At 34.3% G+C, this 27,945-nt stretch overlaps 2 protein-coding genes across 2 annotated transcripts; both read left to right on the forward strand.

Annotated features, from left to right (window-relative positions):
• The first annotated feature begins 1,727 nt into the window (after positions 1-1,727).
• Positions 1,728-12,505, forward strand: LOC108575166 (zinc finger protein 91-like). The gene is made up of 11 exons (XM_017937891.1): positions 1,728-1,788; positions 3,133-3,503; positions 3,762-3,992; positions 4,065-4,265; positions 4,343-4,750; positions 4,862-5,335; positions 5,778-6,065; positions 6,645-7,082; positions 7,168-7,304; positions 10,293-10,414; positions 10,499-12,505. The coding sequence occupies exons 1-11, from the start codon at positions 1,731-1,733 to the stop codon at positions 12,481-12,483; spliced, it is 4,713 nt and encodes a 1,570-aa protein (XP_017793380.1). The 5' UTR covers positions 1,728-1,730; the 3' UTR covers positions 12,484-12,505.
• A 939-nt stretch (positions 12,506-13,444) lies between these two features.
• On the forward strand, positions 13,445-27,940 carry LOC108575152 (vacuolar protein sorting-associated protein 13A-like). The gene is made up of 50 exons (XM_017937876.1): positions 13,445-13,585; positions 13,679-13,786; positions 13,867-13,993; positions 14,054-14,201; positions 14,274-14,485; positions 14,554-14,728; positions 14,793-15,250; positions 15,327-15,661; positions 15,741-15,949; positions 16,018-16,184; positions 16,261-16,378; positions 16,438-16,734; positions 16,841-16,973; positions 17,062-17,292; positions 17,359-17,498; positions 17,564-17,661; positions 18,014-18,213; positions 18,273-18,452; positions 18,523-18,885; positions 18,950-19,333; positions 19,405-19,571; positions 19,647-19,902; positions 19,994-20,060; positions 20,196-20,533; positions 20,617-20,758; positions 20,826-21,118; positions 21,184-21,352; positions 21,424-21,615; positions 21,690-21,928; positions 22,000-22,280; positions 22,738-22,939; positions 23,004-23,206; positions 23,263-23,599; positions 23,662-23,874; positions 23,942-24,418; positions 24,490-24,759; positions 24,826-25,176; positions 25,257-25,436; positions 25,502-25,636; positions 25,697-25,848; positions 25,912-26,080; positions 26,154-26,347; positions 26,420-26,606; positions 26,674-26,808; positions 26,868-26,985; positions 27,048-27,171; positions 27,238-27,304; positions 27,374-27,519; positions 27,586-27,712; positions 27,792-27,940. The coding sequence occupies exons 1-50, from the start codon at positions 13,445-13,447 to the stop codon at positions 27,930-27,932; spliced, it is 10,296 nt and encodes a 3,431-aa protein (XP_017793365.1). The 3' UTR covers positions 27,933-27,940.
• Positions 27,941-27,945: the final 5 nt, after the last annotated feature.

A 27,945-nucleotide genomic window follows, 5' to 3' on the forward strand; every position in this document is an offset into this window, starting at 1 on the left:
ATTTAACAAAATAAAAGTTAATTGAAAACGTACAAAGTATAAAAAACATTTTATAGATTAATGTTGAACACTATTCAATGAAATAAGTAGATATGATCAATACAGAATTATCACCTTTCACTCATGAACAACGATCATAGTAAATAGTTTCAAGGTTATTCGTTCCTTAATTAAAAAGCAATCATGTAGTATTATGCGATAGATAAGACGAAAATTTTGCACACTAAGTTTCTAATAATACAAGCTGCAGAAATTCTCAAACCTTTGTTCTTAGATTACCATACAGTATAGCACTGTAAAAAATGCGAAGTCAATATATATAGTTCTGATTGTCACGTATTTATGTGCGTTGTTTTACATTTACATCACGAATTTACGCAAATGTAATAAAAAAATGAAAGCGAATATTTCAGAATCGTCGATCCTTTTTCTATGTTGATGAAGTTCTACCTGAAAATATACGAAATAGTCCTATGCATCTATCGAATTAATATTTGGTAAATACATATTTTGTTTTATATTTAATGATAATTGCTACTTTTTTTTTTATTAAAATTAAATATACATATATATATGTAAGAAAAAATTCTTTTTCGTAAAAAAATTGAACGAAAATATTAAGCATTTACCAATCCTTTGTACTTTGTAAAAAAGTCATACTGAAAAAGGAAGATAATTATGAGAAAGGGAATAGAGGGGGGGTTATAAACTTGTAGCGACGCTAATATTTCTATAAACTTTCTCAACAAACAAAAATCCTGAATAATGCATGACTTCGCACAAAACAAAACTTTGAAATACATTTTATGAAAAAGAAATATTGAAATTATTAGTAATAAAAAATTTGCAAATATATAATCAGCAGTAATGTGGATTTGCCGAATATTTTATAATATTACTAACTTTTAATAATATCACAAAATACATAACATGCAACATAAATTGAAACATCTTTAACGAATTAATAGTGCGTACATAAGTAATACCTGCCTTTACTTATATCTTATCCTGTTGAATGATTAATATATTATAAACTAAATATTATTAATACATTATAAACCAGTAAAGATAGACGAGATCGAAGATCGTGTATAATATTTTGAGCTTAGCATCGAAATGAATTTGCTTATTTCTAGTAAAAAGGCATTTCTAAACGATGAGGTAACATTTGTTTATTCGTTTAAACAAGTTAACCATCGTTATTGTAACGATCTGTCACCATCAGCTTCATTCTCTTCTCCTGCTGCAGTTGTGTATTGAGGGCTGCAGGAGAAACCAGCCAGAGGAAGTGGGGGCGTGTGTGAGGAGTGTGTGGATACCAGAATCAGAATTGGAATTGCAGATGGCGCCTGACCTGCGCCACTTCGGCATCGCCATCGTTCTGTTCGAGAGTTCGAGCTGGCCGAAGAAGAGGGAGGGGCTGTTCGCTCTACTCTCTCGCGTAGTCTTTCTACAATTCATCCTCCGATCCATCCGTCGGCTACTGTTAGCGCCGATGACGAGGTATTCGAAGAGATAAATCGTGGTACCGAGATAAAAAAGGCCGTGTAGAGAAAGGGAAAGGAAGGGAGGGAGGGAATAAGGGTCCGACGAGAGCATATATTCGATTTTTTTTATCGAGAAACCGTATGAAAAATCGTAAGACGTCGCGATGGTAAATTCGGTGCTTCTGGTTAGTTGTACGAATCGATTGAAGCGAGATCGTGGATTTATCGGCCTATCTATATCCAATGGTCGTTCGATCTGAAGATAACCTGCTTCTTCAAGCGAATTTAACTCTGCCTCGAGGTTTGTTTTACAGATGAATCAAGATTAAATAATTTCTCCCTATTTTTCTCTTGGTTTGTGTAATACGTACACATACGCGCATATGCGCTCTAAATGGTACCTGTCAACCAGTCGTTCGACTGTAAACCGGAAATCGCACGGAGAAACGGAAATCGCACACGCGTGTCGGAAAACTATATCTTCTTTCTCTGTTCCTCTTATGCTGTTTCTGTTAGATTATGTCGCCCTGCTTTTTTCTGTGTTTATTGTAATTACAGAGAGAACATATACGCTTTATCGTTAGAAAACAGATATGACAGGGATGGTTGTACGTAAACTGAAAAGAAAAACAGGGTTTATGGTACGCGTGAAAAAGTAATTAACGTTTCAGCTATACATTGACCCGTTACGATCGGCTATCCTATCACATAAACCGGATGTCGGGAGTACGAAAGGCGAGTTATTGGAAATAATTATACTTGAGGTTAAAGTGTAACTGTTGCGAATGTAAAATAAAAATTAATTCAATTACGTTTTAATATACACTTGTGGTATAGGCACAATAGTCGCAGAATAGATTTTTCCAAAAATAAGTGTGAAGATTCAAGGAACCACTCGGTTAATTTACTTAATAATTGTATTAAGGAAAACATATTATTGAAGTTGTCGATTTTTCGAAGAAATTTAATTTTTCGCGACTAATTCAATCAGGTATTTAAAAGAAAATATTTCAAATCTAAAATATAAAACCTTGTATAATCGATGCTCTTGCATATGAAGTATTAACGAAGCCGCAAGTTTTATTGTTATCCTGGTAACGCTGCGAGAGTCGATGCATGAAAAAGGAACAAAATTGCGCTGAATTATATTGTTTTATTCTTTGAGTTTACTTCTGGAAGTATAATTGACGTAAAAGTAGGTTTTTTCCGTGAGAATGCTCGAACGCCTTCTTCGTCAGCAGTTTTACTGGCAAAGAAAAAAATGGCGCCCATAGCCTCTAGATCGCGCGACCACCGAGTACGCTTGTATTCGTACTTCCGTAACGTACATCAGTCTCTTCTATCGCGGTTCGATAAATTGACCGACAACAATTTCGATGAGAATCTCTACCTCGTAAACATTATGCTCAAAAACGATGATGTATTGACGTATGTTTTCATTTCTAATCGTAGAAACAGAATCATTTTTAAAATCGACGCGAAACATGTATGTGCGATGTAAAGTGGCTTGACGTTAATGCCATCGGAAAGGAGAAAACGGTGTAGACCGATGGAGAAGTGAATGTCGTTCTCCTCTCCTTTTTTACCCCGATACGCGGTTGAGGTAGATCGACGAGAAATAAAAGGATATCTCGATGCGCGACAGGGACTCGGGAAGGAAACATACGTGGGACAGAACGAATTTTGTCCAAGATGTCAGGAAGGCTGCCCCGATTGCGTGCACTTCGTCCACGACCCCAGCAGCTAAAGCACGAGCCGCATAAGGAAGGTAACCTTAAAGAGGACCGACAGGAAGTCGCAATGAGGGAACATGAGATGCAGAGTGACACTGAAGAAATCTCGTACAGCGTCAGAAACGACGAAGGTTTAATAAAGAACAATCTGAAACATGAACCAGAAAGGCTTGATTGTTCAGGGCCTTCGCAAAGTTACGAATGCAAAACGTGCAAGCCATCAAAACCTTTAACAAGTCTTAAGGCGTATCTCGATCATCTGAAAAAAGAGCACAAACAGAAGGTATATCATTTTAAATAAATTATAAATTAGGTTGAGGTAAAAATTTAAATATTATTTTTTTATCAAACGAAAGTTTAAAAAATTTAGAATAATTATGACCTTTTACTGAGTTTTTTCACAAGAGAAGAGAGCAGAAAATTGTGTAGACAAAAATGTGTGTGTGTGTGTGTGCGCGCGCGTGTGTGTGTGCGCGCGTGTGTGTGATATTTGTAATTATGACAAAAATATGACTAATAAAAGTATGTAATAATTTTTTAGGGAAAATTTATACGTGATACTGGAAATAGGTGCTCTATGTGTTCATATGTTGCACTGAACTCAAGGGATCTTGAAACTCATCAGAGAGTGCATCATTTAAAGAGGAGATTTTTCCGATGTGCTAAGTGTTCTTATGTAACACATGTACGTGCTCGTTATACAAAGCATGTGAAGTATCACTCGATGCCAATGATTAAGTGCGATGCCTGTGATTTTCGTACACCATACAAGGTTGACAGAAGTTTTACAAAATATACAGAATTAATACTTGTTTGATATCAGTAAATGTGTCTTTCTTTATAGTGGAATTTGGACAGACACACCAGAAACCATGGAGGTGGAGGGGCTTTTCAATGTCGTGCTTGTAATTTTACAGCTGATATTAGACAAAGTTTAACAGTACACGAAACTAATCATCATGAACCTCCTGTAGGTCAAACAAATCGTAAATCTTGCAATCCTTTTGAACGTAAACCAAGAAATAGCCCTAAACGATATAACCAGGTAATGTGATAATTTATTTTATAAGTAAACCTTGACATTTGAGAATATATTTAAAGTCTATATGATACAATTTACAGGTGGGTGCAAGTGACTTTCGAGATTCACTGCATATATCTGGAAGTACAACAGTGTCAATCAGTCCTGGAGACTCATTTATTTCTGATCATTCTATGGAAGATAAAAGAAATGCAATAGCTAATGCAGAGTGTATAGCATTAAAGTGTGAGGAGAAAGGTTGCCAATTCATCACTGCATGGGATTCTGAGATGCAAAGACACTTGGCAGAATGTCATGCTCCAATCATATCAAATAAATCTAGAAAACCACTGCCAATGTTAATTCCTTTAAGTCCTGCTAAACCAAACAATACTACCTCCAGTGGACTTTCGACAACATTGCTAAAAGTTCCGCGTGTCAGGGTAAGACCGGAACTCGCGCAAATCGCAAGAGATACGGAACTGGCGAAGTTGTATGGAAGTAAAGAAGTTAGTCACAATTTTTATCTATCAAAAACAATCATATCTAAGTAAATCTGTAATCTGTTTAGAGTGTTTTGTTCATTTTTTATAATAATTCGGATATATTTTCTCTCATAGGCCAGCAACTTAAAGAAGGATGCGAATAACGCGGCAGATTTATTTGAAAAAAAAAATGCGTCCTTCTTTGATAAGCTTAAGGAAAAGCTTACTACGACGGCGTCAATTAATAACGGAGTGCCGGAGGTAGCTGTAAGTACTACGAACGATTTGAAATGCTGGTGTACTTTTAAAGCTAGTAGCATGGAAGAGCTGGCTTGTCACAAACAAACACACCACACTGCTCTCAGTGTATCTGTGGGTACAACGCGTTGCCCTAAATGCAGAAGACGTTGCAAAAGTTCGACTGATCTACAAGTGCATATGCAGTGTTGTCACTCGACAAGCAACGATACGTCCTCCATACACAATAGCTTAGAAAAATTATCAAATTGTTCAGAACTACGTGTGACCTCGTATCGCGGTGAATATGCATTCCCAGCGCAAACGGATTGGGACGTTAATCTCAGCGGACTGAATTCTTCTGGATCATCGGTATGGTGTTTCACAGAAATAATATATACATACATATAATACCTTCTTAATGCGTGCACATGAACAATATGAACACATGCACACGAACAAACGAATAAAATCGTTTGAAAGAATTGCAATACGAGAGTCAACAGATCTGACTATTTTTTATTCATGTCGACTGTATTTCTTGAAATATGTTGATTGCAAGCACCCCGTACGGCCATTAGAATAATATATTTAAAGTACGTTTCAGTTTTTAGCTTAAATCTAGCAAATGTATTTTTTTTTTATTCAAGTATGCAATCCTGTTTACTATAAACTATCTATTATTGTTATGTTGATGATATACATGTTCTGCACACGTGTGTGTGTGTGTGTATATATATATATATTTATTTATTTATTTATTTATTTATTTATTTTGCTTAATTTTGATAAAGGTAGTCAAATCTTTTGTCAGGTTGAAGGCTCCTCGACGCATCCAAGTGGCCGACGGGTATTCAAATGCCCGCATTGTCCATTTTGGGCATCCACCGCAAGTCGTTTTCATGTTCATATTGTCGGTCATTTAAATCGGAAGCCATTCGAGTGTTCCCTATGCGCGTATCGCTCTAACTGGCGGTGGGACATCACAAAACATATTAAACTTAAAGCAGCTAAAGATCCAGTTCATATGACTGCCAGGGTACTTATGACGGATGAAACAGGTCGACGGAATTATTCCAAATATAACAAATATCTTGCACAGGTGAAAGCACAAATTTCACTTACATTTAAAACAATTCTTTTATTAGTGGAAAGAGAATAAAAGAATCTAAAATGTGCTTGTCAATTTTCATAGGCGCACTGACTTTTTTTTTATAGTTTCTTTCAAATCTATCTCTACGGTCACGTACATTTTTTGCTCGTGACAAGCACGTGTGATGATCCTTGTGATTCAAATTAGAGAGGCTGGATTCCATTTTTACAAAAAAAAAAAAAAGCCGACGAAGAGTAAATAAAATGGGCACGCAAAAAACGTGTTTCCTATATCGAAGCGCTTGGACACTTGATTGGTGTTATGATGATTGTAATCAGATTACAATTACAAGCATATTCTTAGTAATTACAAAACCGACACGATATATAACGTTCAAATGTTTCATTTTTTTTTTTTTTTTTTTTTTTAAACTTATTTGTATTACAAAAGAAATTCTCAGTGTGCCAGAATAGTTGTTTTTATTTGCTGAGCAAATAAGTTTGTTTTTCCATTGTGCAACAAGTGTATCTATGTATATTTGGCAAAGAATATCATAATATATGCATGTGTTTTTATTTTATTCTTTAGGTCGAGCAACAGTCATGGGATGATCAGAACATGGAGGAGCGTAGTGTTGAAGAGAGCACTTCCGACGAACCACCGACTAAATTGTTGATAATGAATAGCAGCGATTATCTGCAAACACCTGAACTCACATCCACTCCAGTTTCAATCATATCCGCGGGCGAGGGAAATAATATTAACACTATTAACATTGGATTAAGACCACCGCCGCCTCTGAAAGCAGCCACCCGGAACAGAGGTCAATCTTTACTTAAGAACAATCTGATTTCTCCCCATACACAAAGTGGATCGAGTGGATCCACTTCGGCTACAATCACAGAGGAGAATAAGCGCACCATGTGGAAGTGTAAGCGTTGTAACTTTCGACATTCCAACAGAGAAACCGTTTCGTTGCACGTTAGGTCTCACAGTGAATCTGAACAACATCATGGTGAAGAAAAGGTATATAAATCATCTTGGTTTATGTTTTATATTCTGTCTGGCACAATAGAGTAATAATATATTTGCGAATTGTGGTTGTTTGCAGAATGCATTTGGTTGTGGAGACTGTCCATTTTTTGCACCTGATGCTACAACTCTATCAATGCACAGAGTTCATCATCGTCCCAACTTGGAGGCAATCTTCAAATGTTACCTATGTCCATATTATGTCAGCACAAAGATGTATGTATTCATATTACAAGTATTGACCCTTTGCACTCGGACTTTTTCTCGGGAAAATCTTGCACAAACTCGGACTTTTTTCTGCTTATTACGCGTATGTAATAAATGATTTTTTTGAAAGCAAAAATTATAAGTGAGATACAAAAGACAATATTTTTTTGTTTTTTATTTCTGGTATGCCTGAAAAGCACAATTCGAATACAACGTCAAACATTGTCTGTGCCTGAGGGAGTATTTCGCGTGCACAGGGTTAAATACAGGGTGGGGCAATAACTATGTCCACCTTGAATATTGTCGTTATTTGTAATAATATGAAAGAATGTTATATATAAAACTTGCACGGTATAGAGGGGGGCATATTGTGATATAAACATTTTTTGCGTGGGTGGAGGTATAGAGGAGATTTCAAGGTCATCTCTATTTTTTTAAATAGAATGCAATATTTTTTTTATCGCGATGTGATGGTCGATCTTGAGACGTCTTCAACAAGCTAGCATTGAAGGTCATACAAGGTCAAATGTGGTAGTAAAATAAACTTTCTTACATTACGGGGGATGTTCGAAGTGATGATCGTTTGCGTCAATGCAAAGTTACAATCTTCGTATCGCTACATCACGTGCATGTCTCATCGTCTCTGAACTTATTCTAGCACATGCTGTATTTCATAGATCCTCACTTTTATATAAACGAATGGTCTTGTAACATTGTTTATGTTGTGGCAATACATCGCGTAGCTAGAAATGTAAACATCTCAGCAGTTCGTAATATTAACATGACATATCGGTAGTCAGTCTCAGTCGATTGCTAAATCAAGTAGCAATGTAATCATCAAAATGAAGTTTTCTTTTAAAGAGCAAGTGGATATGATCCTCATTTATGGAGAAATGCGACAAAATTCGATAAGAGCTCAAGCCTTGTATGCTGAACGATATCCAAATCGTACACATCCTTCGCACCGAACATTTCAAAGATTGTACAAAAAATTGAAAGAAACCGGAAATTTAGGTACACGTAAGAGCAGTCGTCGTAAAAGAGCAACTGATGAGAGAAATGAAGTTGGTGTTCTTGCAATTGTAGCTCATAACCTGCAGAGTAGTTCCCGACAGATTGAACGTGAGTCGGCTATCAGTAGAAGGAGTGTCCTACGAATTCTTGCACGGCATAAATTTCATCCATACCATATTACTCTCCATCAAGACTTACACGGTACAGATTTTATGAATCGTGTCGTATTTTGTCAGTGGGCTCTACATAAAATACAGATGAATGAAACATTTGTTTCTTCAATACTGTTCACTGATGAAGCTACGTTTACTAACCATGGAAATCTCAATTTGTATAATATGCATTACTGGAGTATCGATAATCCACACTGGTTACAAGTTGAGCATCAACAACAATGGTCAGTTAATGTGTGATGTGGAATAGTTGGTGATCAAATAATCGGACCACATTTTATCGATGGAAATCTTACTGGCGAACGATATGAACTTTATGACTTTATTAGAAACTGCGATATGACTTTATTAAAAAATGTACCACTAAACGTTCGCCAAATGATGTGGTTACAGTACGACCGGTGCTAACTTACACTCCGGTTATGCTCGGAGAGTAAGAGATGCACTTAACGAACTTTACCCTAATTGATGGATAGGACGTGGAGGATTAGTTTCTTGTCCAGCTCACTCTTCAGACTTAACTCCGTTAAATTTTTTTCTCTGGGAAGCATTGAAAAACGTTGTTTATCAAGAAGTACCCACTATACCAGAAAATATGAAACAACGGATAATTACAGCATGTGCTAGAATAAGTTCAGAGACGATGAGACATGCACGTGATGCAGCGATACGAAGATCGTAACTTTGCATTGACGCAAACGATCATCACTCCGAACATCCCCCGTAATGTAAGAAAGTTTATTTTACTACCACATTTGACCTTGTATGACCTTCAATGCTAGCTTGTTGAAGTCGTCTCAAGATCGACCATTACATCGCGATAAAAAAAATATAGCATTCTATTTAAAAAAATAGAGATGACCTTGAAATCTCCTCTATACCTCCACCCACGCAAAAAATGTTTATATCACAATATGCCCCCCTCTATACCGTGCAAGTTTTATATATAACATTTTTTCATATTATTACAAATAACGACAATATTCAAGGTGGACATAGTTATTGCCCCACCCTGTATAGTGTGTGATTCATCTGAGAACATGTAAATATCTCGAAAAATATGGATGACACGGAAAAATGTTTGAGACAAAACTTGTAGGGTACCAAGGGGCACATATGATGCCTATATTTAGTTGACCTTGCGATGACCTCGAAAAGCTTTATGAAGGTTACGTTTAAATTTTTAAATGTAAACTTATATTTTTTGTTATATATTCTTGTAGCTAACGTTAAAACATTTTCAAAGTACTACTTACACGTGCATTTTGCACTAGCTAATATTTAGATATTAAATTTCAAATCTGATGTGCCGCCGGTACTAGCGTTACCCGATATACACCGCGAGAACGTCGCTTTACACGTTTTCAGATGAATCACACACACTGTATATAGGGTGTTTCATTTTTATCTCGCCAAACTGTATTAGCATATTTTATGATTTAAAAAAAAAAATATAAACACAGGGTCGTAAATGCTTTATTACAACGTTATAACAAAATTACCAAAATTATAAGTGACTGGTTTCTTGTTTGATCCTGCATATCAACAATCAGTTTTGTATTTACAAGAACGGATGACACCTTGAACAAGAACTTCAATAAACATGACCAATCGATCGAACGAGAATCCAGTCATTTACGATTTTGGTATTTTTGTTGTAACTTTGTAGTAAAACATTTACTACCCTATATTTATATAACATTTTTTTCTTATTTGTAATCATAGTATATGCTGACACTGTTTGGCAGGATAAAAAGGAAACACCCTGTAAAATATTTCTGAAACAAATTTTTACAATTTTTCCATATAGAGAGCTTTTGGATCATGTTAGACTTCACGGAGAAGAGCTTGCTGTTGTACATCAACAAAATATGGATTATAATCTCTCATCTATTAAGGCTAAAACACAGCAAGTTTTAAGTCCTGATGCTAGTAAGTTAGACGGACACCTTGTCGTCCATTATAAATACATTTGTCTTATTTAAAGGTAACTTAATCGACTCATTTATTTTCTAGGCATTAGTCGCTTAAAACAGGAGAAGCCTGTAGAACAGGTGATTCACATAACCACGCAAAACAACGTAACTTGCATCACAAATGTCTCGAAAAATACTGGTGTACCGCCACCTTTGCTACTGGATACCCGAGCACTGCCTGAAGCTCCATTGGTGTGGGTGTCCCGACCAGATGGTACACTTGCGAAAATGTTAAAATGTCGTCATTGCCCGTTCGTGTCTTCACGACGTGCCGAAGTCCGCGATCATGAGACCATGCATCTCGATTCACCCAACTGCGGCCCCGTGATCGCTTGTACGGATTGTAGTTTCACTTGTATGCGGCGAGATGTTATGGTCGCTCACACAGATATGCATTCCGGTTCCTTAGGCACCGTACACTGTTTAGTGGATGATTCGAGGCCAGACTCGCAGCAACTGAACGACCTGGCTACGCTTCTCGGCTTCACACATTCTCCCGTGTTGGGTTCAGAGCCTGATCTACGGGATCTGAGGCTAGTGCATTGCTGTAGTAAATGTCCAGCGCGGTTCCTTTGTGAGAAAGAGCTGAGAATTCATTTGAGATATCATTCTACAGAATTAGCTTACTCTTGCCAATGGTGCTCCTATGCCGCCCGACAGCCAGCTCATCTCCTAGCCCATCAGAAGGCGCACTCAACGGAGTACCAAGAGCGTACAAAGTATTTATTGTCTCTTTACGGCCATTCGCAACGATATCCACCACCTACCACAGCCTGCGTCGAAGCAAACAACCAAGAATCAAATGGATCTACGCCTACTGTGGCATGGATTGTAGTCGAGGTAACCGAGACTTCGAGCAACAGTATGAGCAATGCGAATCAACGAACTGGGAATCAAGTATTCACTTGTGCCAAATGTCCGGCTCGTTACTTTAAGCTAGACGCTCTGGAGTATCACATGACTCTGCACGGCTCGAACAACAGATTCAAGTGCACCGAATGCGACTATTCGTCAAAGACAGCTCAGAACCTGGTGAAGCATCAAGTGGTTCACCGACGTCAGAATGAAACTAGCGAGTTGAACGCTAATTTGACGCCACCTCCGCCTGATCCGCAATTTGGTCTCTTCATGCGTGGCAATCCTAACTTTGTATATCCTGGTTATTTGAGAAATGGTAGATTGAAGGAAAAACGATACAAGTGTCACAAATGTCCCTCAGCCTTCGAAAAACGAGAACAGTATAGAGTTCACTTAACGTTGCACGGTGCGAAACAGAGATACCGCTGTGACACTTGTGATTATTCTGTCAAATATTATGCCAATTATATCCAACATCTGAAGAAACATCAGGCTAATGCGGAGGCACAGGCTTCGCGCAGGCAATTCGAGGACGATACGATTACTATAGATAGTGATACAGTTCCTGATAATATGAATTCTATTTCTCGTTCAGGAAAGACCCTGAAATCGTGCAATAATTCAGCCACAACTATATCTACAAATGGTATATCGATGTTGAATTACGGTGGAGTTCAGGCTTCGAATCAAGACAAGCAGTCTTTGATGTTGTTGCAGAAGAAGGGAATACTTTTGTCGTCTAACGATGAGGTAGAAACATTACGATGCCAAAATTGTCCATTTTCTACGTGTGATAAGGATGCTTTGGACGCCCATAAACGTAGACATGGTATCGAGAGAATGACGCCATCTTGTCCCCATTGTGATTATATACCGCGAAAAGACGAGAACGTCGGTGAACATATTAGATTACATTTTACAAGACTTTATAAACCGGAATCCTATCTTATTATAGAGTTATTAACATTGACAATGAAGAAGATTACTTCGAATAGTAAAGAAGAAAAACAAAAAGCTGCCGAATTACTTTTTAAGGAGTACGCAGATGGACGATTCTTTCCGTTCACTGATACTAATTCTTTTGGTAGCCCCTCCACTGTAAACAGCCACAAGGAGAAAGTCATAGTAGATCCAAATACTGGAGAAACGAAACATTTAGCCGTTTAAGAAAATATAACCCTAAATAAACCACGCAATCATGTACATTTCCGTGTATATAACAAGTATATGACGCATTTTAGATGTTCATAAAACATTTTTTAGATTTTCCTTGAAAATCTTTAACGGGATAATTGAATGAATCATTACGTTATAAATATATAGTAGATTATAGAAAACGAATCTGCATGGAATATGAACAGAATCTAATTCGTAGTATCGTAACTATGTACAAAAACGAATCTTTATCGATTCTCTTAATTGTTGCAACAACTATAAACGAGCATAATCACAATCATAGCCATCAAGCTCGATATTTTTCAGCATCATAAATATATATTGCAATGCCATATTTTGTTCATTTATTATAAACATTTCTTCACACGTACATGATTTAACGTTATATGTTGTATATAAATATTCGAAACGATCTATCTTGTACGATACAACAATAAAGGAGTGCTATATAGATTTACACGTTTACATATTCTATAATGCCTCTTTTGATTTATGTGAACATATTCGAATAAGTTTGTTTTTTGTAATTTATACTCTTAACAATATGGGCTTTTATTAAATACAACGGTACAATTTATTTGTAAACTTTTGCGTTCCGAATAATTTCATTTTCAAAGATTATTTTTTTTAACGTTTTCGTTTACTTATTTTTTTTTAATTTTTGGAGACGTGTTAAAAGATACGGAAATTTCTAAGGTTAATTGACGAAAGGGTAGTAGGTTCGATACGAAACTTTTGAGTAGGCGGAGACAGCTGGCGTAACGTTCAACCGTTGCTGGAACGGAAATTCCGAAGTGAGAGAAAACGGGATCAATAAAATCCTGGAGTTTCGCGCATGACGGAATTTAGTTTACGAATTTCTTAAGGTTATGAGAAGAACCCATGCTAGGGAACCGTCTTGCACCGAATGCATTAGGTAAACAATATAACAGATTTAGTTAAATGCAGAACAATGTTCGAAGGTGCCATAGCGGCGTTCCTGAATCGTCTTCTGGGGAAATATGTCGAAGATTTGGATACGGAACAGTTTAACGTTGGTATCTTTTCCGGTGATACGTGTCTCACCGATCTTAAATTGAAACCTGAAGCTTTGGTAACCGAATTTTTCTTTCATATGAAACATTATTTTCACATATGATTAAATAATTGTATACATAAAGTGAAGTAACACTCTTTTTGTTTATAGTATCAACTTGGTCTGCCTATTAGGGTACAAGTTGGATTGATAGGGAAGATTATTTTAAAAATACCATGGTCTGGATTATTTTCTCAACCAATTATTCTTTGTATGGAGGTAAAGGATTGTCTTTTACTTATAATATTGACAAAATTATTTAATGTCAATAGTTAAAATACTTCATTCCTTTTTTTAAGGACATTTACATAGTGGCTGTACCTGCTACTTATGGCCCTTATGATGCAGAAGTACAAAAAAAGTTGATACGGGCAGAGAAGAGAAAGATATTAGAGGAATTAAAACAAGATGAAGTATCTAAAGCAGGTAATTTGTAAATTTAACAAGTGCTGAAAACAATTTTTTAATGTGTGTAATTGATTTTAGAATTATTTGATAATTTGCTGGCATCTGTGACAAAAAACTTCCAAATTACTATAAATAATGTACATATTAGATATGAAGAGAAACTAAATGGATCTTTATGTGCTTGTGGTATCTGTATTCAAAGTATATCAGTAATGACTACAAATAGGTAAGTATTCTTATATTTACTTCTTCCTTAACAGTATATACTTCTTTTTTTATCAAACTATAATATTTTTAGCAAATGGAAACCTGGTGTTAGTGCAGGCAATTTGAGCACAATTTATCAATTAGTAAGAGCAGAATCTCTGAGCGTATATATGGATCATGATACAGAATCTGCCCTTACAAGTAACAGCTGTGAATGGGATGTATCCAGTTTTTTAGAATGGAAAAATACAATGTACAGAGCCCTGCAGACTTTTGGTATGAGGAATAAGGAGTTTCAATTTTGTAAGTTTAAGTATCACATAATTTGGCATTTAAATGTAATCAAAAAAATTAACAGTATAGTGTTACAGTACTAAAACCATTCACTGCAAAAATAAAAGTAATCATACATAAAGGAAATGAGGCACAAACATCTCGTATGTTGGTTGATATTGTTCTTCATGATGTGGCAATGCAAATTTCTGAAGTGCAATATATTACTTTCTGCTATCTTTGTGATTCATTGTCACGTACAATTATCAACAAGTATGCATTTTACTTATCTTTCTTTTTTTATTTAATTTATTACTGTATTAAAATGTTGTTTCAGATCCTATATAAAATATCGTCCGAACCAAATCATAAAGACAAGTCCATCAGCTTGGTGGAACTATGCTTACAATTCGGTTCTAGATTATAATGTAAGACCCTATACTTGGGCAAGAATTACTGAGCACAGAAAAAATTACAGAAAGTACAAAGAGGCATGCTTGCAAAGCTTGCTTCGACCGAACGATACCGAATTGAAATTAGATTTGCAGAAGTATGAAGATTGTTTGACAATTTTGAACATAGTTGTTGCTAGAGAACATGCCAGACAGGAATTGAAAAATAAAACTACCGAGGAAAAACATCAAAACGATTCGATGCAAAAAATTATGGAAAATCAAACTCAAGGAGTACAAAATAATGGTGCGCAAGGACAACAAACTAGAAAAATACACCAACATAGTATTAATAATGGAAAAGGAAAAAAGATCAAACTGGAAAAGTTACCACAACCAATTGGTACAATTTCAAATACTTATGCAATTACGTAATCTAAATGAATGTGTAAATAACGATTTTTTATACTTTATTTCAGATTATAAATTCAATTTTACTCTGGCAAATTGTTGTTTGAGCCTTTTAAACAATGACAGAGAGGTTCTTGTTCTAACTGTAACTCAATTTTTAACCAGTGTTGAAGTACGACCTGTATTGTCCGCTTTCAAAGTGTCCACTCGAGCTGAAAGTTTCGTGATCGAAGGTCTTTCCGCGGAAGGTGATCTAGTGCCCCTGATTACCGTCGACAATGTCCTTACAGGGAACGTATCGACTAATTTTCTGGCAATTGATTTCGAAAAGAACGGAGAGAATGTAGATCCAACTTTTGATGTGTCTATAAAGTTGGAAGCTGTTGAAGTGACTTATTATCACGTAATAATATTACAAAATGTATTCATATATTTAGCAACATTACTTGCAAAAATAAAAATTATATTTTCTTATATTTTAGCATGCCATGATAGAAATTATTAAATTTTTCAAACTTAATGATTCGAATATTCAAGCGAAAATTCTATGGGCATATACACTATATGAATATATAAAAAGAAATGTTTTTGTTCTGATTGATAATATCGTATCCCAAACACTTCGACTTAGCTTCCAAGTGGAAATCAAAGGGCCGTACATCGTGTTTCCTGAACACGGATCGATACAAAAGTGCGTACAATACACTAATCAATTCTTAAGGCTTATTAGAATTTGGAAGTAACACAAAGGGATTTTAGAGGCGGACACATTCTTGTTGTGGATTGTGGTAATATGAGTTTGTCTAACGAACTTCAGGCTACCAATCTACAACTCGAAGATGCGACACTCATGGAATTGGAAGAATTACTTTACGATAGGATACATGTTGTATTTTCTGGGGCACAAATATTATGTTGTCACTCAGGTTTTTACCTTTTTTTCTTCATATACTCTTTGGATTTTTCATGAATACATTAAATACATTTTTAATCTCACCACAGGAGACGATTGGAGATCAGCACGAAAAAAGAAGGATTCCGAATACCATTTTATATCAAAAATACAAGCAAACACGACTATTTCGTATAGCATAAAACCCGAATATCATCAGTTACCAAGGTACATATTATCTGATAATATAAAACTAGATTCATTACTACTGTATATTTTTTTTTTAGAACCAAAGTGAACGTTTCTATTTCAAGTATAAAGTTCAATTTAACAGAGAATAAGATACGACTGATCGTTCATTTCCTGAATTTATTGATGTTGGTTTATCAACGAAACGTGGACAAATACGAGGGTGGTTTAAAGCGATACATTTTCAAAAATGGATCGAACCAGATTTTTAATTCTATAAAGGAACTTAAAAACGTGCAACGTAGTATATGTCTGTCGTCGGTTGAAAAGATACAAAATAAGTTCATGCATGTTACTAAGGAATTTCTGACGAATCATGTACAAAAACTCGATAGGTAACGAAGTAAGACTAAATACTAATGTACAACATACATTTTGTTTAGGTGCCTTTTATCTGTTATAAATAAACTGCATCTGAAATTCATTTATTTTATGTAAAAGGAGTGTTGTGTCTTCTGAGGTCAGCGAAGAAGATTTAGAGTTACTATCAAAGACCATAAGCTTATCTGGATTCGATGATAACGTGTCTCCTTGTAATCATATTAACTTCCTGTTGAGATTTGCCATTGGAGAGGTATTATACATATTAATTTTTTTGTTCATTCATTAAATAAATTCACAGTGTATCTTATTTATTCCTAATTATACTTTTAAATATTTAGCTATCAGTTCACTTGGGAATTATACATCATGGCAGAGAAGAGCCTTACTTAAATTTAAGATTGCATGCTTTATATCTTGAGACTGCAATAATGGAGTATGGACCAGCCATTCAATTTGGCATAGGATCTATTCTTTTAGTGGATAAAACAAATGCAGGTGTAACCGGGTCATATTTGGAATTGATATCCACAGAAGAACCTCATGAAGTTCTTGTTGTATCATTTCGTAAGGTACTTCGTGAAAGAATCAAGATTTATTCTCGTTTAATCATTCTTTCTATACATGGATCTTTCTAGGTTAAATCTAATTGTCCAGACTTTAAATCCCATTTCAAGAGTATCGAAAGGTCTTTCGTTATAAATATATTAAACATTAATATAAATCTTCATAGACCAGCATTATTGAAGATACAAGAATATTGGTACAGTTTAGTTAAGTAAGTAGTACTAGTATTATTATTTAATTAAAAAATATATGAGCAATAATAAGCAATCTTTTCAGCATTTTCGAAGGCAATACTCTTTTCAACTTCATTGGCAATACATGTTACAGTATTATGCAGTGGAAATCGAAAGAAAATGATCCACCTATACCTCCTGGTACAGTATAATAAAAATATTATGCATGTGGCAGATACTTTGAGAATAAGCTCAAACAAAACTCTGTGTGTGTGTGTGTGTGTGTGTGTGTATGGATGGATGGATGGATGGATATTGAGAAATTAAATTTTCTTATATTCTTTTAAAGTTTTTAAATGCAATTTACAGTAATTAATTATTGCAGTTTTTCTAATGATAACATGTTAAATACATGAAGGCAATTACCGTCAATAAAATTTTGCTTGCTTGGTTGCTGTTTTAATATTTATTAAAACTGTTTTAGGTTGGGTGATTGTAGTTGCTCTTAGTAACATAGGGTTAATGTGATTTTTATGTACTTTGTTCTTTCTAGGTGCCATTAAGCTGAATTATTCTGCTCGTCTCAGCGCCCTTGTCATAAGATTTTGTGACAAAGACTTGGATCTGATGGAAATACAAGTTCTAGGCCTGGAGAATGATTGCATTTACAATGCTAATGAAAGAATGGTATTACGAGCACATCTCAGACATTTATTGGTCGAAGATTTAAACGAAGATACTCTATACTCAAAGGTAAGTTTTTAACTATCACAAATGTATTATTAATTATAGTTACACGCTTTCGTTACAAGCTGTTAACCACGGAAGACGATAAGGTTCTTGACTTGAAATATGTAAGACACATGCCAAGATTATACACGTGCTCAGACATTGATACTAAGCAGGACGACGTGATGTCAGATGGAACATTTAAGCTATTCATAGGGAGGATTAGTTGTGTGCTTATTTGTAAAATATTGTATAATTTAAAGGTACAAATTTAACGTTCATTTACCATTACTACTTTATGAACAATATTAAAATTTTCACTTATTTCCACAGTATTTTTTAACACCGTTCCCCTCTACGTATTGTTCGCGTTTTAAAAATTATTTGATCAACAAACTCATGAATGGTGTCCAGGAATATAAAAAGAGTGCGACGAAGTTGCACATCTTTGTTGACATTCAAGGCCCTATATTTCTCCTTCCTCAACGAAAAGATGTACCCAGTCTTTTGGTATTGAACACAGGCGTGTTATCAGTTGAAAATTTCTTCAAAAAAGTCATCGATCAATCTATTCAAAATGTTAAAATGCCCGGTAGTGATACTAACCAGTTGATAATCGATAACATTCTGGTAAAATTGAACAACATGACCGTATCCAGAGCAATTATGACACTTAGTCGTGATTTGGAAATTCAAGTAAGAATTAGTATTTAAAAGAAATGTATTTGAGTATATTTAAAATTTAATTTCTAATTTTTAGGAACCAATCATCGAACCCATACATATTCATTTCGATATCAAAAGAAAGACAGAGTATCGCAGTGCGATGGAATTCCAAACGTACGGCTTGTTCAATATACAAGGTTCCATGGATTATGTGAACATCAATTTGAGTCAAAGAGATTTGAAGTCTAGTATACTAGTGTGGAAGGATAATATCTCAAAGATTATATTATTCAAAGACATATGCAGTAACGAAGCAGACTCAGCAATGGAGGATCAGTTGAAGAAAGTCAGTCAGGAAGACGTTATGGTGAAAAAGTTGGAAGATTTCCTTATGCACAATGAAAATTCTGTTTGTGAAATTAATACAAAGTTGAGTCTAGAGGGATTGCAGTTAAATTTGTTCTTAGATTCAGAAGAGGTACTTCACCAATTTAATTCTCTTTTAATTAAGAAGTTGAATAATTAATTTTCATATTTATTGTGCTTCAGGTTTTAAGCTCACCAGTTCGTGATCTGAATCATGGTCTATGTAAACTAACATTTGGGGAGATAATCAATACGTACGCATTCTACAGCGATAGAAGCATGAAGATGAAATTGTCTCTTCAAAGCTGTGTCCTGCAAGATACTCGAAAGTTTTCTAAAACTATAACAAAGTTTGTATTTTTACTATAAACGATTTATTACAGTTACCTTGATTCTCAATATTAATATTTTCACTTTCATTAAAGAATAATTCAATCTCCAGCGAGACAAATACAGCCCGAATCCTGTATATCTATTTCAATGTCTCCTATCGTTGATATCACGTACACTTGTGCACCAGCTGGAGAGACGTGTTTTGATGCACTTATTCAAGAAGTTAGATTGAACTTGTCTGTGCCATTTGTAATGCACCTCACTCGATATATCATGGATTCCTTTCCAGGAGAGCAGATCGAAGAAGGAATCATTAATCATGGATACGAGAACAACAATTCAGCAACAGTAAGTGATTCCATTCATTTGATCAAAATTATTCCATTTATTAGTTAAGCATGTTATTCTTAAATTGAACACATATGCGTTTTAAATCAAGAGCAGGGATATAACCACTGCGGAAAGAAAGAAATTAAAGTACGCACAATATTTTAAAGAAGAGCCAGGTATTTATGCACATTTACTGTGGTTTAATTGCTTTCATTCGTTATTGAAGAAACATATTCTATTTTAATTGTGTACCAACGTTAACACTTAATTATTTATCAATTACCTGAACATTCATATTTTATGCAATTTAGATGCTTCTGTGTCTGTGAGGATACACAAACCAGAGATCTTACTCTTTGGTGATTTAAAAGCAAACAATGCTCACGTGATTATACTACAAGCTGAGGTATCAATCGAGAGTAGCAGGCACAGCTGTTCATCATCGATAGTTTGCACGCTCACAGATGTGCGTGCAAAATCGAAGAAACAAGGGAATTATTCGCATCATACCCCTTACTGGCTACTCTGTCCATGTGACATAGAAATTTGTCGAAAAGAGGAAGCACCGGAATTTAATATCAATTATACTATAGCTGTGAATAAAATTGATGTTCACTTCTCTGCAGAAATTATACATACATTTATTAATGCAAGTATCAACATCATTTTAATAGTTTGATAAAGCATTTTCAAATGTTAGATAATTAAATACATATATGTACATATGTTTAGATACTAAATGAAGCTACAAGTTTTGTAGATAGTATTAATGTAAAGCTGGAAGACAGATCTATGAATCAAAATCTTAATATGCACATTAATTTGTGGACACCAAAAAAAATTTTGAACGTACCATATAAAAAGTTAGACGATGGTAAGTATTGCTTATAAAAATGAATTCCTTTATAATTGAAATGATTTTTATGGATTATGTTTTACAGATGACTCACATTTAATTGATGAATGTAACGATAGAGTTGTAACTTATAATCTGAAACCATTAGAACTCTGTTTAATGTTGGAAATAGAATATTCAATGGAAAGACTCCCTGTCATAAAAATAGAGAGTTTAATTACAGCCAGCATTAATGATTGGTTCAATAATTTCAATCTTGAGTCAAACATAAAGCTTCATGCATTCTGTTATAATGCAGATTGCAAAAATTGGGAGCCTCTAATCGATCTGTGTTCGGAAGATGACACAACTTACAGACCATGGGAATTAATAATAAAAGTAAGTCTCCTGATATTGATTACAATAAATTTTGATATCTCATTCTTTTAATTATGTATACACAGATGCGTCATGGTGAAGCTTTCATGGTGAACTCAAATTGGACTAATTCGTATCAGCACATAAAACCAGATGTATTAAAAGCCAAGAAGAAAAGTCTCAGAAGCTTTGATCAAGATATTACGGATATGGTTTTCATTACTCCTGATCATCTGACTGTGTCAAAATTAAATGGTACTTTCAATCTGATTTATTACTTTGAAAATGAATAATATAGATGAAGTGAATGAACGTTATTATTTTAGAGACAGAATTATATTCAACGTATGAAGAAGACTCCGACACAGACGACGAAGAGGGACAGAAAAAATTGGCAAGAACTTCCAACTATTTATTTAATAGTAACAGTAGCGGAGACGAAGACAGTGATAGTGACGACTCGAGCACAAATGAAGATGAAGGGTTAGAATTGACACCTGAATGCAACATAGACTCTTGTAAGGATTTATTACAATATCTTCTAATTGAAATTACTTCTTATTCTACTTTTACAATAAATTTCTGATCACAGTTGGACCACTAGGTCGTGAATCCATAAAATCAAACGATATAGCGGTTTACATCATCGTATCCGCAGAAGATAAACTCAATATTGTTATTACACCAAACCTAATCACTATAGTAGATCTAATCATGAACGCGTTTCAACAAGTTACCAATGGAATACCAATAGTACCAACCAACATGAAAAAATTGAATCTTCAGAATGATATTGGTCATGAGAGTCGAATAGAACTTCTTAGTTCAGATGTTAGTATACTACCAATAAATACACTACTTCATAAAGAATTTATTTTTATGTCTCTTTTATTCATTACCAGGAGAATAACAAGAATATTACACGTGTAATAGCAAGTCAGGACTACCATGACATTAGTCCACCAGTAAGCGTTCCTAGCAGTCCAGAATTGGAAACCCATTTGGATCTGGCCAGCTCACAAGTGATTGATAATGAAATGGACTTTGTGGACCCTGATACAAATTTACAGAATCATTCAATGCCAATGGAGGAAATATTTGAAGAAGACTCTTCAATCAGTATATATAGGACAATCACAGGCGAAGTGTTGCATGTGGTTTTTAAAGGTACTCTTATATGCAAACATACAGGATGTCTAATTTTAATCAATAAATGCGAATTACTTGTAAACTATCCACTGTATGAATAATGGAAAGCAATTGAATGGTTTCAAGGGAAACAATCTAGTGTAATTAATTTTTCTTCATATAATTTTTAATGCATTAATTGATGCAACTCTTTATTTCCTATAAAAAAGTAGTAAGGTATTTATGTCAAAAAACCGTTAGTTTAGGAGATACTTTAGTTTCAATATTGCAAAGTGGTTGTGGATATGGTACTAGTACACATATCTGTACCTACATTTTTTGAATTAACAGTGGGCATTGTTTTTTATAAAATGATAGAGGAGGGCAATGAGACAAAATTAATCAATAATTTTTGTAAAAATTATGTTCCCCTCGAAAACCATTCAATTGATCTCAGAACTATTTTTCATACAGCGGGTAATTTGCATTTATAGATTAAAATTGGATACCCTGTATATATCATCAAAGAAGTATTTTTATTTTTTTATTATATCTATAGGATTCGAAGATGTATTAGTGTATTGTCCTAAGAGACAAGGGTGTAATCTGATTCCACTACGACCTATCAGGCATGATGTTCGTTATCATTTAATCATAGAAGCTACTATCAACAATTACTTACACCGTACAATTACAGTACGTTCACCTTTACAGGTAAGGTGTTTAATTTACAATTTCTTTTTATTCTAATTGTATTTTTCACGAATTTGTATTTCAGTTTCGAAATGAAACTTCATACGCATTGGGCCTTTATTATAAGAAATCATTATTAGACAAACTGGAATTCACGTGCATCGGGGAACCTACAAATCCTTTTGATGACAACATCAGAATGACAATTATCGAGCCTGATTCTACTTATAGTGTTCCTTTATACATAGCTTATCACTTCCCTATATATATATTGCCTGCGTATTTAGAGTAAGTAGAAAAAAATAATATAATTAACTTGATTACAAGAGGAAATTCTGTTACAGAAAATACCAAGTTAGTGAAGAAGGAATTTATTGGAAAGAAATGAGCATAACAATGAACGTGATCAAGGACATCTGTTGCAAAATGAAAGAAGATGAGAATTATTCTGTATTCTGTGTCAAAGTCTCTTGTAATGAAATTCCAGTGACTACAAGATCAAGTTGCCAAGTTCCAAATTATATGATAAGCATTCATTCCCCTCTTATTTTCAACAATCAGCTACCATTCGTCATAGACGTTCATATACCTGCTATTAATTACGATGTGAAAATTGAGCCTGGGGAAAGAATAAACATGCATTCCTTAAACTGTAACAACGACATCCAGTTTGTCTTTAAGGTACGCACATATCGATATATCGAAGTATAGATATATCGAAGTTGTTTAAAATCCTTTTTCAGATTCAAAGTTATCTGGGTGCATATTGGTCTGGTACTGCAAAACTGAACACAAATTTGGAAAGGAAATTTGTCGTGATGAATGCAGACAGTGAATCAGACTCGACAAAACCATTTTTGCTATGCATAGAATTGTGTAAAATGACAAGTTGGCACATTATTATTCAGTCTCAATATTGGATGATAAATAAATCTGGATTACCTTTGTTTATTCAGGTGATTATATTACTTGAAGAATACAGTTTTTAATATACACATACTTCTAACTTAATAATATCCTCAGGAATGTCATTCTCATGTAATTAATGAAATACCAGAAGAAGAATTAATGGTATACTCTCAGAAGAATAACAAAAAAAGCTCGGTTAGACTAAGAGCACATCAGTCTGAATGGTCTTTACTATTTGGGTTGGAAGGAATCACTTCCATGTCTTCGATCGTATGCAAGGACATAGAACGAGGAAGAAAGTACAGAATTTTAACGGAGATCGAAAGTTCTCGTCTCTCGCCTAACTTCACGAAGATCATAACATTTCACCCCTATTTCTATGTTGGTAACAAAACGAAGAAAAGTCTGAGATTCATGGAAGAAAATGATCAAGCTGATCTGTGGAATGATCTTCTTCCTGGACAGAGCATGCCGTTTTGGCCAGTCACAGAATCGATGAAGATGAGAATAAAGTGGAGGAATAGTCAATTGGTATCTCAACATTTTAGTATTACACACGCGGGGAAGACGGTACTGAGAATGGATAATGGCGTAAGTGATTTCATAGTTTTGAAGAAAAAATTTATTTCGATATAACCGTATAATATTATTATGATTTACAGTCAGCCATAACTGTGGAAATCAAGGGTGGTACTAATTCCCCATATTACGTTACATTTCAAAAATATACAGCAGGTGATATACCTGTTAGGATAGATAATTTTTGCGATGATTTATTTTTAAAAATCAGTCAATGCAATTTAGGCCAAGTGGCCCTAATAAATCCATTCCAAAGTCTCTTATACACGTGGGATGATCCCACAAAATCTAGAGAACTCGTTTGGAATGTATATAATAATAAAAAAATCGGGTACAATGCGAGATTTGAAAAGGTAAAAGATATAGTTTGTAAAATAGTAAAAAGAAATATAAAGTATATTAATTTTTATTCATTTAAGGATGGATATGGTCAAGAGATTGTACCACTCATGATCGTCGAAAAATGCAATGGCGGATTATTGACTAATTCTTCAATTAAATCTCAGAACAGTAAATCAACGTGGTTGGAAAACAAATCTGGTAGTACCAGTAGCGAGAATAATTATGACGACGACGTGAAGTCGTCCATGTTGAAAAATGCACAGATAGACAAAACGATTGTTTATTGGGTGAGTTACATGGAGGGTAATCAACGGATCCTGCTGTTCACTCAACAAGAAATGGTGTTTTTGAAAGCAAAGAGCATTATTGATCCTGAACCCAGTAAAAGGGAAATATTCCTTTCTTTCGCTGGTATTGGAGTCAGTATTGTGAGTACATCATAGTATTGCAATATGTTAAAGTGAAGAGACACAAATAGTTTTGTAATTTATTTAATACGTGATCATAGGTAACAAAATCAAGTGAAATTCTAAAGGAGCTGGTGTATGCTAACATAACAGATTCTGCAGCACACTGGGAACTTTATTTTGACAAAAAGTGGAAAAGTTTATCGTTAGAGTTGAGTGCTTGGATAGAGAGCAAATATGTAAATTCTTGTAAAAAAGCACAGTTAGAAAATTTTATTGAAGTACGTTCATTCTTTTTTTAATATTTATTATTTAGTATATTAAATACATAAAAAGTGATTTTCAGGTTGATCTTGTAAAAATGCACATGACCAAACCATTTTTTGGAAAATTAAAAAGAACTTATTCCCCGGGAATTTGGTTGCATTGCAGGAAGTCTTTGTCATTGACTTATTTGCAAGGTTACATCCATAGAATACAGGTATAATTATGAAATTCATTTTGTTTAATTGCATTATTAAGTATTAATTTATCATTTCAGGTGGATAATCAAATTTGTAACACTACGTTCCCTGTAATTTTGTACTCGAACTTGCAAAAGAGTATCATTAATTACGCAGGAAATCGTAAATTAAAACACTGTGTAGAATTTACATGTTTAAAACAAAGAAAGTTACATTACGATATTTACAAGTACGTAATAATTACTTTAATGTATATTGTTATCTAAAAGTCCTAATGATGCATATTTTACAGGGGTATTTGTGTCATAGTTAGGGAATTTGACTTGAACTTACAAGAAGGCTTCCTCCTCTCTTTAATCGATTTAATCCCAAAGAAACCAGAAACTAAATATTCCATTGCAGCAAAATTAAGAAAAGATGTTTCCAGTATCCATATTTTACCTTCTAGCAAAACTAATAACGTATGTACATCTTTCACTCTATTATTTATTATATGTTAACATGTTATAATTCGTCATAATGCATAAATTACAGAATACAACTATTAAAAGGAAGAATGTAATAGAGAATATGTATATTTCTCCAATCCTAATACGCTTAATATTATTGGCTGATACAGAAAGACCTAATATTTATAATATTAGTGATATATCAGATTACAAGAATATTATTCGATTTATTTTTGAATATTCTGAAAAGGGAGCATCTGAAAAGCACGCTGAGTTTAGGTATGAAAATACTTAACACCTATTAATAATTAATATATCCACTTTTTACTAATTTATATATGTTTTTTTTAGACTTCCTTGCTATCAAAGAAATTTTATTACGATTGACAATGACGAGTTTCTATTGGATCTATCACGATCTTATGTGACCCAAACCATGCAACAATTTCACGTTTTAATTCGTTCAACCACAGTTTTAGGAAATCAATGTGGCTATAACTTTAAATCTCCAGGAGAGAATTTCTATGAATCTAATACAGTGAGTGTGAATCGAATGATATTTATTGATGATTTCTTCAACTGAAGAATTACTATTATCTTTACAGTTGATTCTGTATGGAGACGAAATAGCAGAAAAACTAAGCTACGAGGTAGCGTGTCAACTGGGGTACGCTACTCTAGATTCTACACAGACATCAGCTTGTAATTTTGACACTGAACCTCGTACAGTACAACATAAGGTATATGAGACAAACAAATAAATGTTTTAATCAATTGACAAATAAAATTTTTCTTCTAGACGAGGGAACCGTGTTTTCAAAATAAGGATGTGCCTCCCTTGAACCTTTCAATTCATACCTCCTTTTCTACAGAGATTGAACTAGAAACGTGTAGCTTAGTAACTGCGTTTATAAGTAGTGAGTACAAAGTGTATTTCATTTGAAATAGAAGAACTTTAACTGTACGTTAAAATTCGTAGGTATTCAGCAAGAAGAGTTGAAATATTTCTTCAAAACCTTGGGAAAGAAAACGTCAATATTTTTTAACACAGAAAGTTCCTCTCTAAAAGCTTATTCAAAAGTAATAGCAGATATTATAAAAAGGTACTTTTTATAAAAGATATAAGGTTTCACGATTGAATGCATTTACATTCAAATTGTGCGTTTCAGGGCACAGGAAATAGGTCATAAGTTCATATCTCGGATACGCTTACCACGCTATGTCAATCCGTATAAGGTAAAACGCAATATCTTCAAAAAATTTTCTATGAATGAAAATATTACAATTACAAAATGTTTTTACTAGGGAGTTGAAATATTTTCTATGCATAAGGCAAAAGGGATGCATCTTCTAAATATGATAAATAAGAACCCTGGTATTGAAACAGACACGTATTGGGCCCATAGTACCCTCTCAAATGATGGAAAACATATAGCTCTTGTTTCACTGCAGTGAGTGTAAAAGAAAAATAATTTTTATACTCTTAAAGTATGGAATTTTTATATATTTTTTCATAGGCGATTGTATTTCATCGAGAAAGGTTGTACATGGGGATCTTTAAATGTAAAATGGACTTTGGAAACACATCAGTTACTTTTACCTCCAACAGTAGTTAACAATAAACTAATCCTACATGTGAACAAGGTACTAATTTTAATACATGTAAATCGACAGTTTCTTCCTATTTAAAAACGATAAAACATTGAATTTATCTTACCTGTAGAATGAAGACACTCTGTCACCCATGGTGGATTGGTATTTAGAGAGCGAAGCAACAGACATTCTGGAGTGGCTGTGCCAGAAAATAAATATAGCGCTGATCTTGAACATGGAGAACAGTATATGTTCAAAGCAAGTTGTATAACTGGAATCCAAAC

Source organism: Habropoda laboriosa, unplaced genomic scaffold, assembly GCF_001263275.1.
Source record: "Habropoda laboriosa isolate 0110345459 unplaced genomic scaffold, ASM126327v1 scaffold207, whole genome shotgun sequence".
NCBI classification, from domain to species: domain Eukaryota; kingdom Metazoa; phylum Arthropoda; class Insecta; order Hymenoptera; family Apidae; genus Habropoda; species Habropoda laboriosa.

Bases quoted from the DNA above. Each gene is read 5' to 3' on its own strand.
- LOC108575166 (XM_017937891.1), top strand. From the start codon at position 1,731: ATGGTCGTTCGATCTGAAGATAACCTGCTTCTTCAAGCGAATTTAACT. The intron at 7,305-10,292 runs GTATGTATTCAT...TTTTCCATATAG, and splicing joins TATTATGTCAGCACAAAGAT to AGAGCTTTTGGATCATGTTA. The intron at 10,415-10,498 runs GTAAGTTAGACG...TTTATTTTCTAG, and splicing joins AGTTTTAAGTCCTGATGCTA to GCATTAGTCGCTTAAAACAG.
- LOC108575152 (XM_017937876.1), top strand. From the start codon at position 13,445: ATGTTCGAAGGTGCCATAGCGGCGTTCCTGAATCGTCTTCTGGGGAAA. The intron at 20,759-20,825 runs GTAAGTATTGCT...TATGTTTTACAG, and splicing joins ATATAAAAAGTTAGACGATG to ATGACTCACATTTAATTGAT. The intron at 24,419-24,489 runs GTAAGTGATTTC...TATGATTTACAG, and splicing joins TACTGAGAATGGATAATGGC to TCAGCCATAACTGTGGAAAT.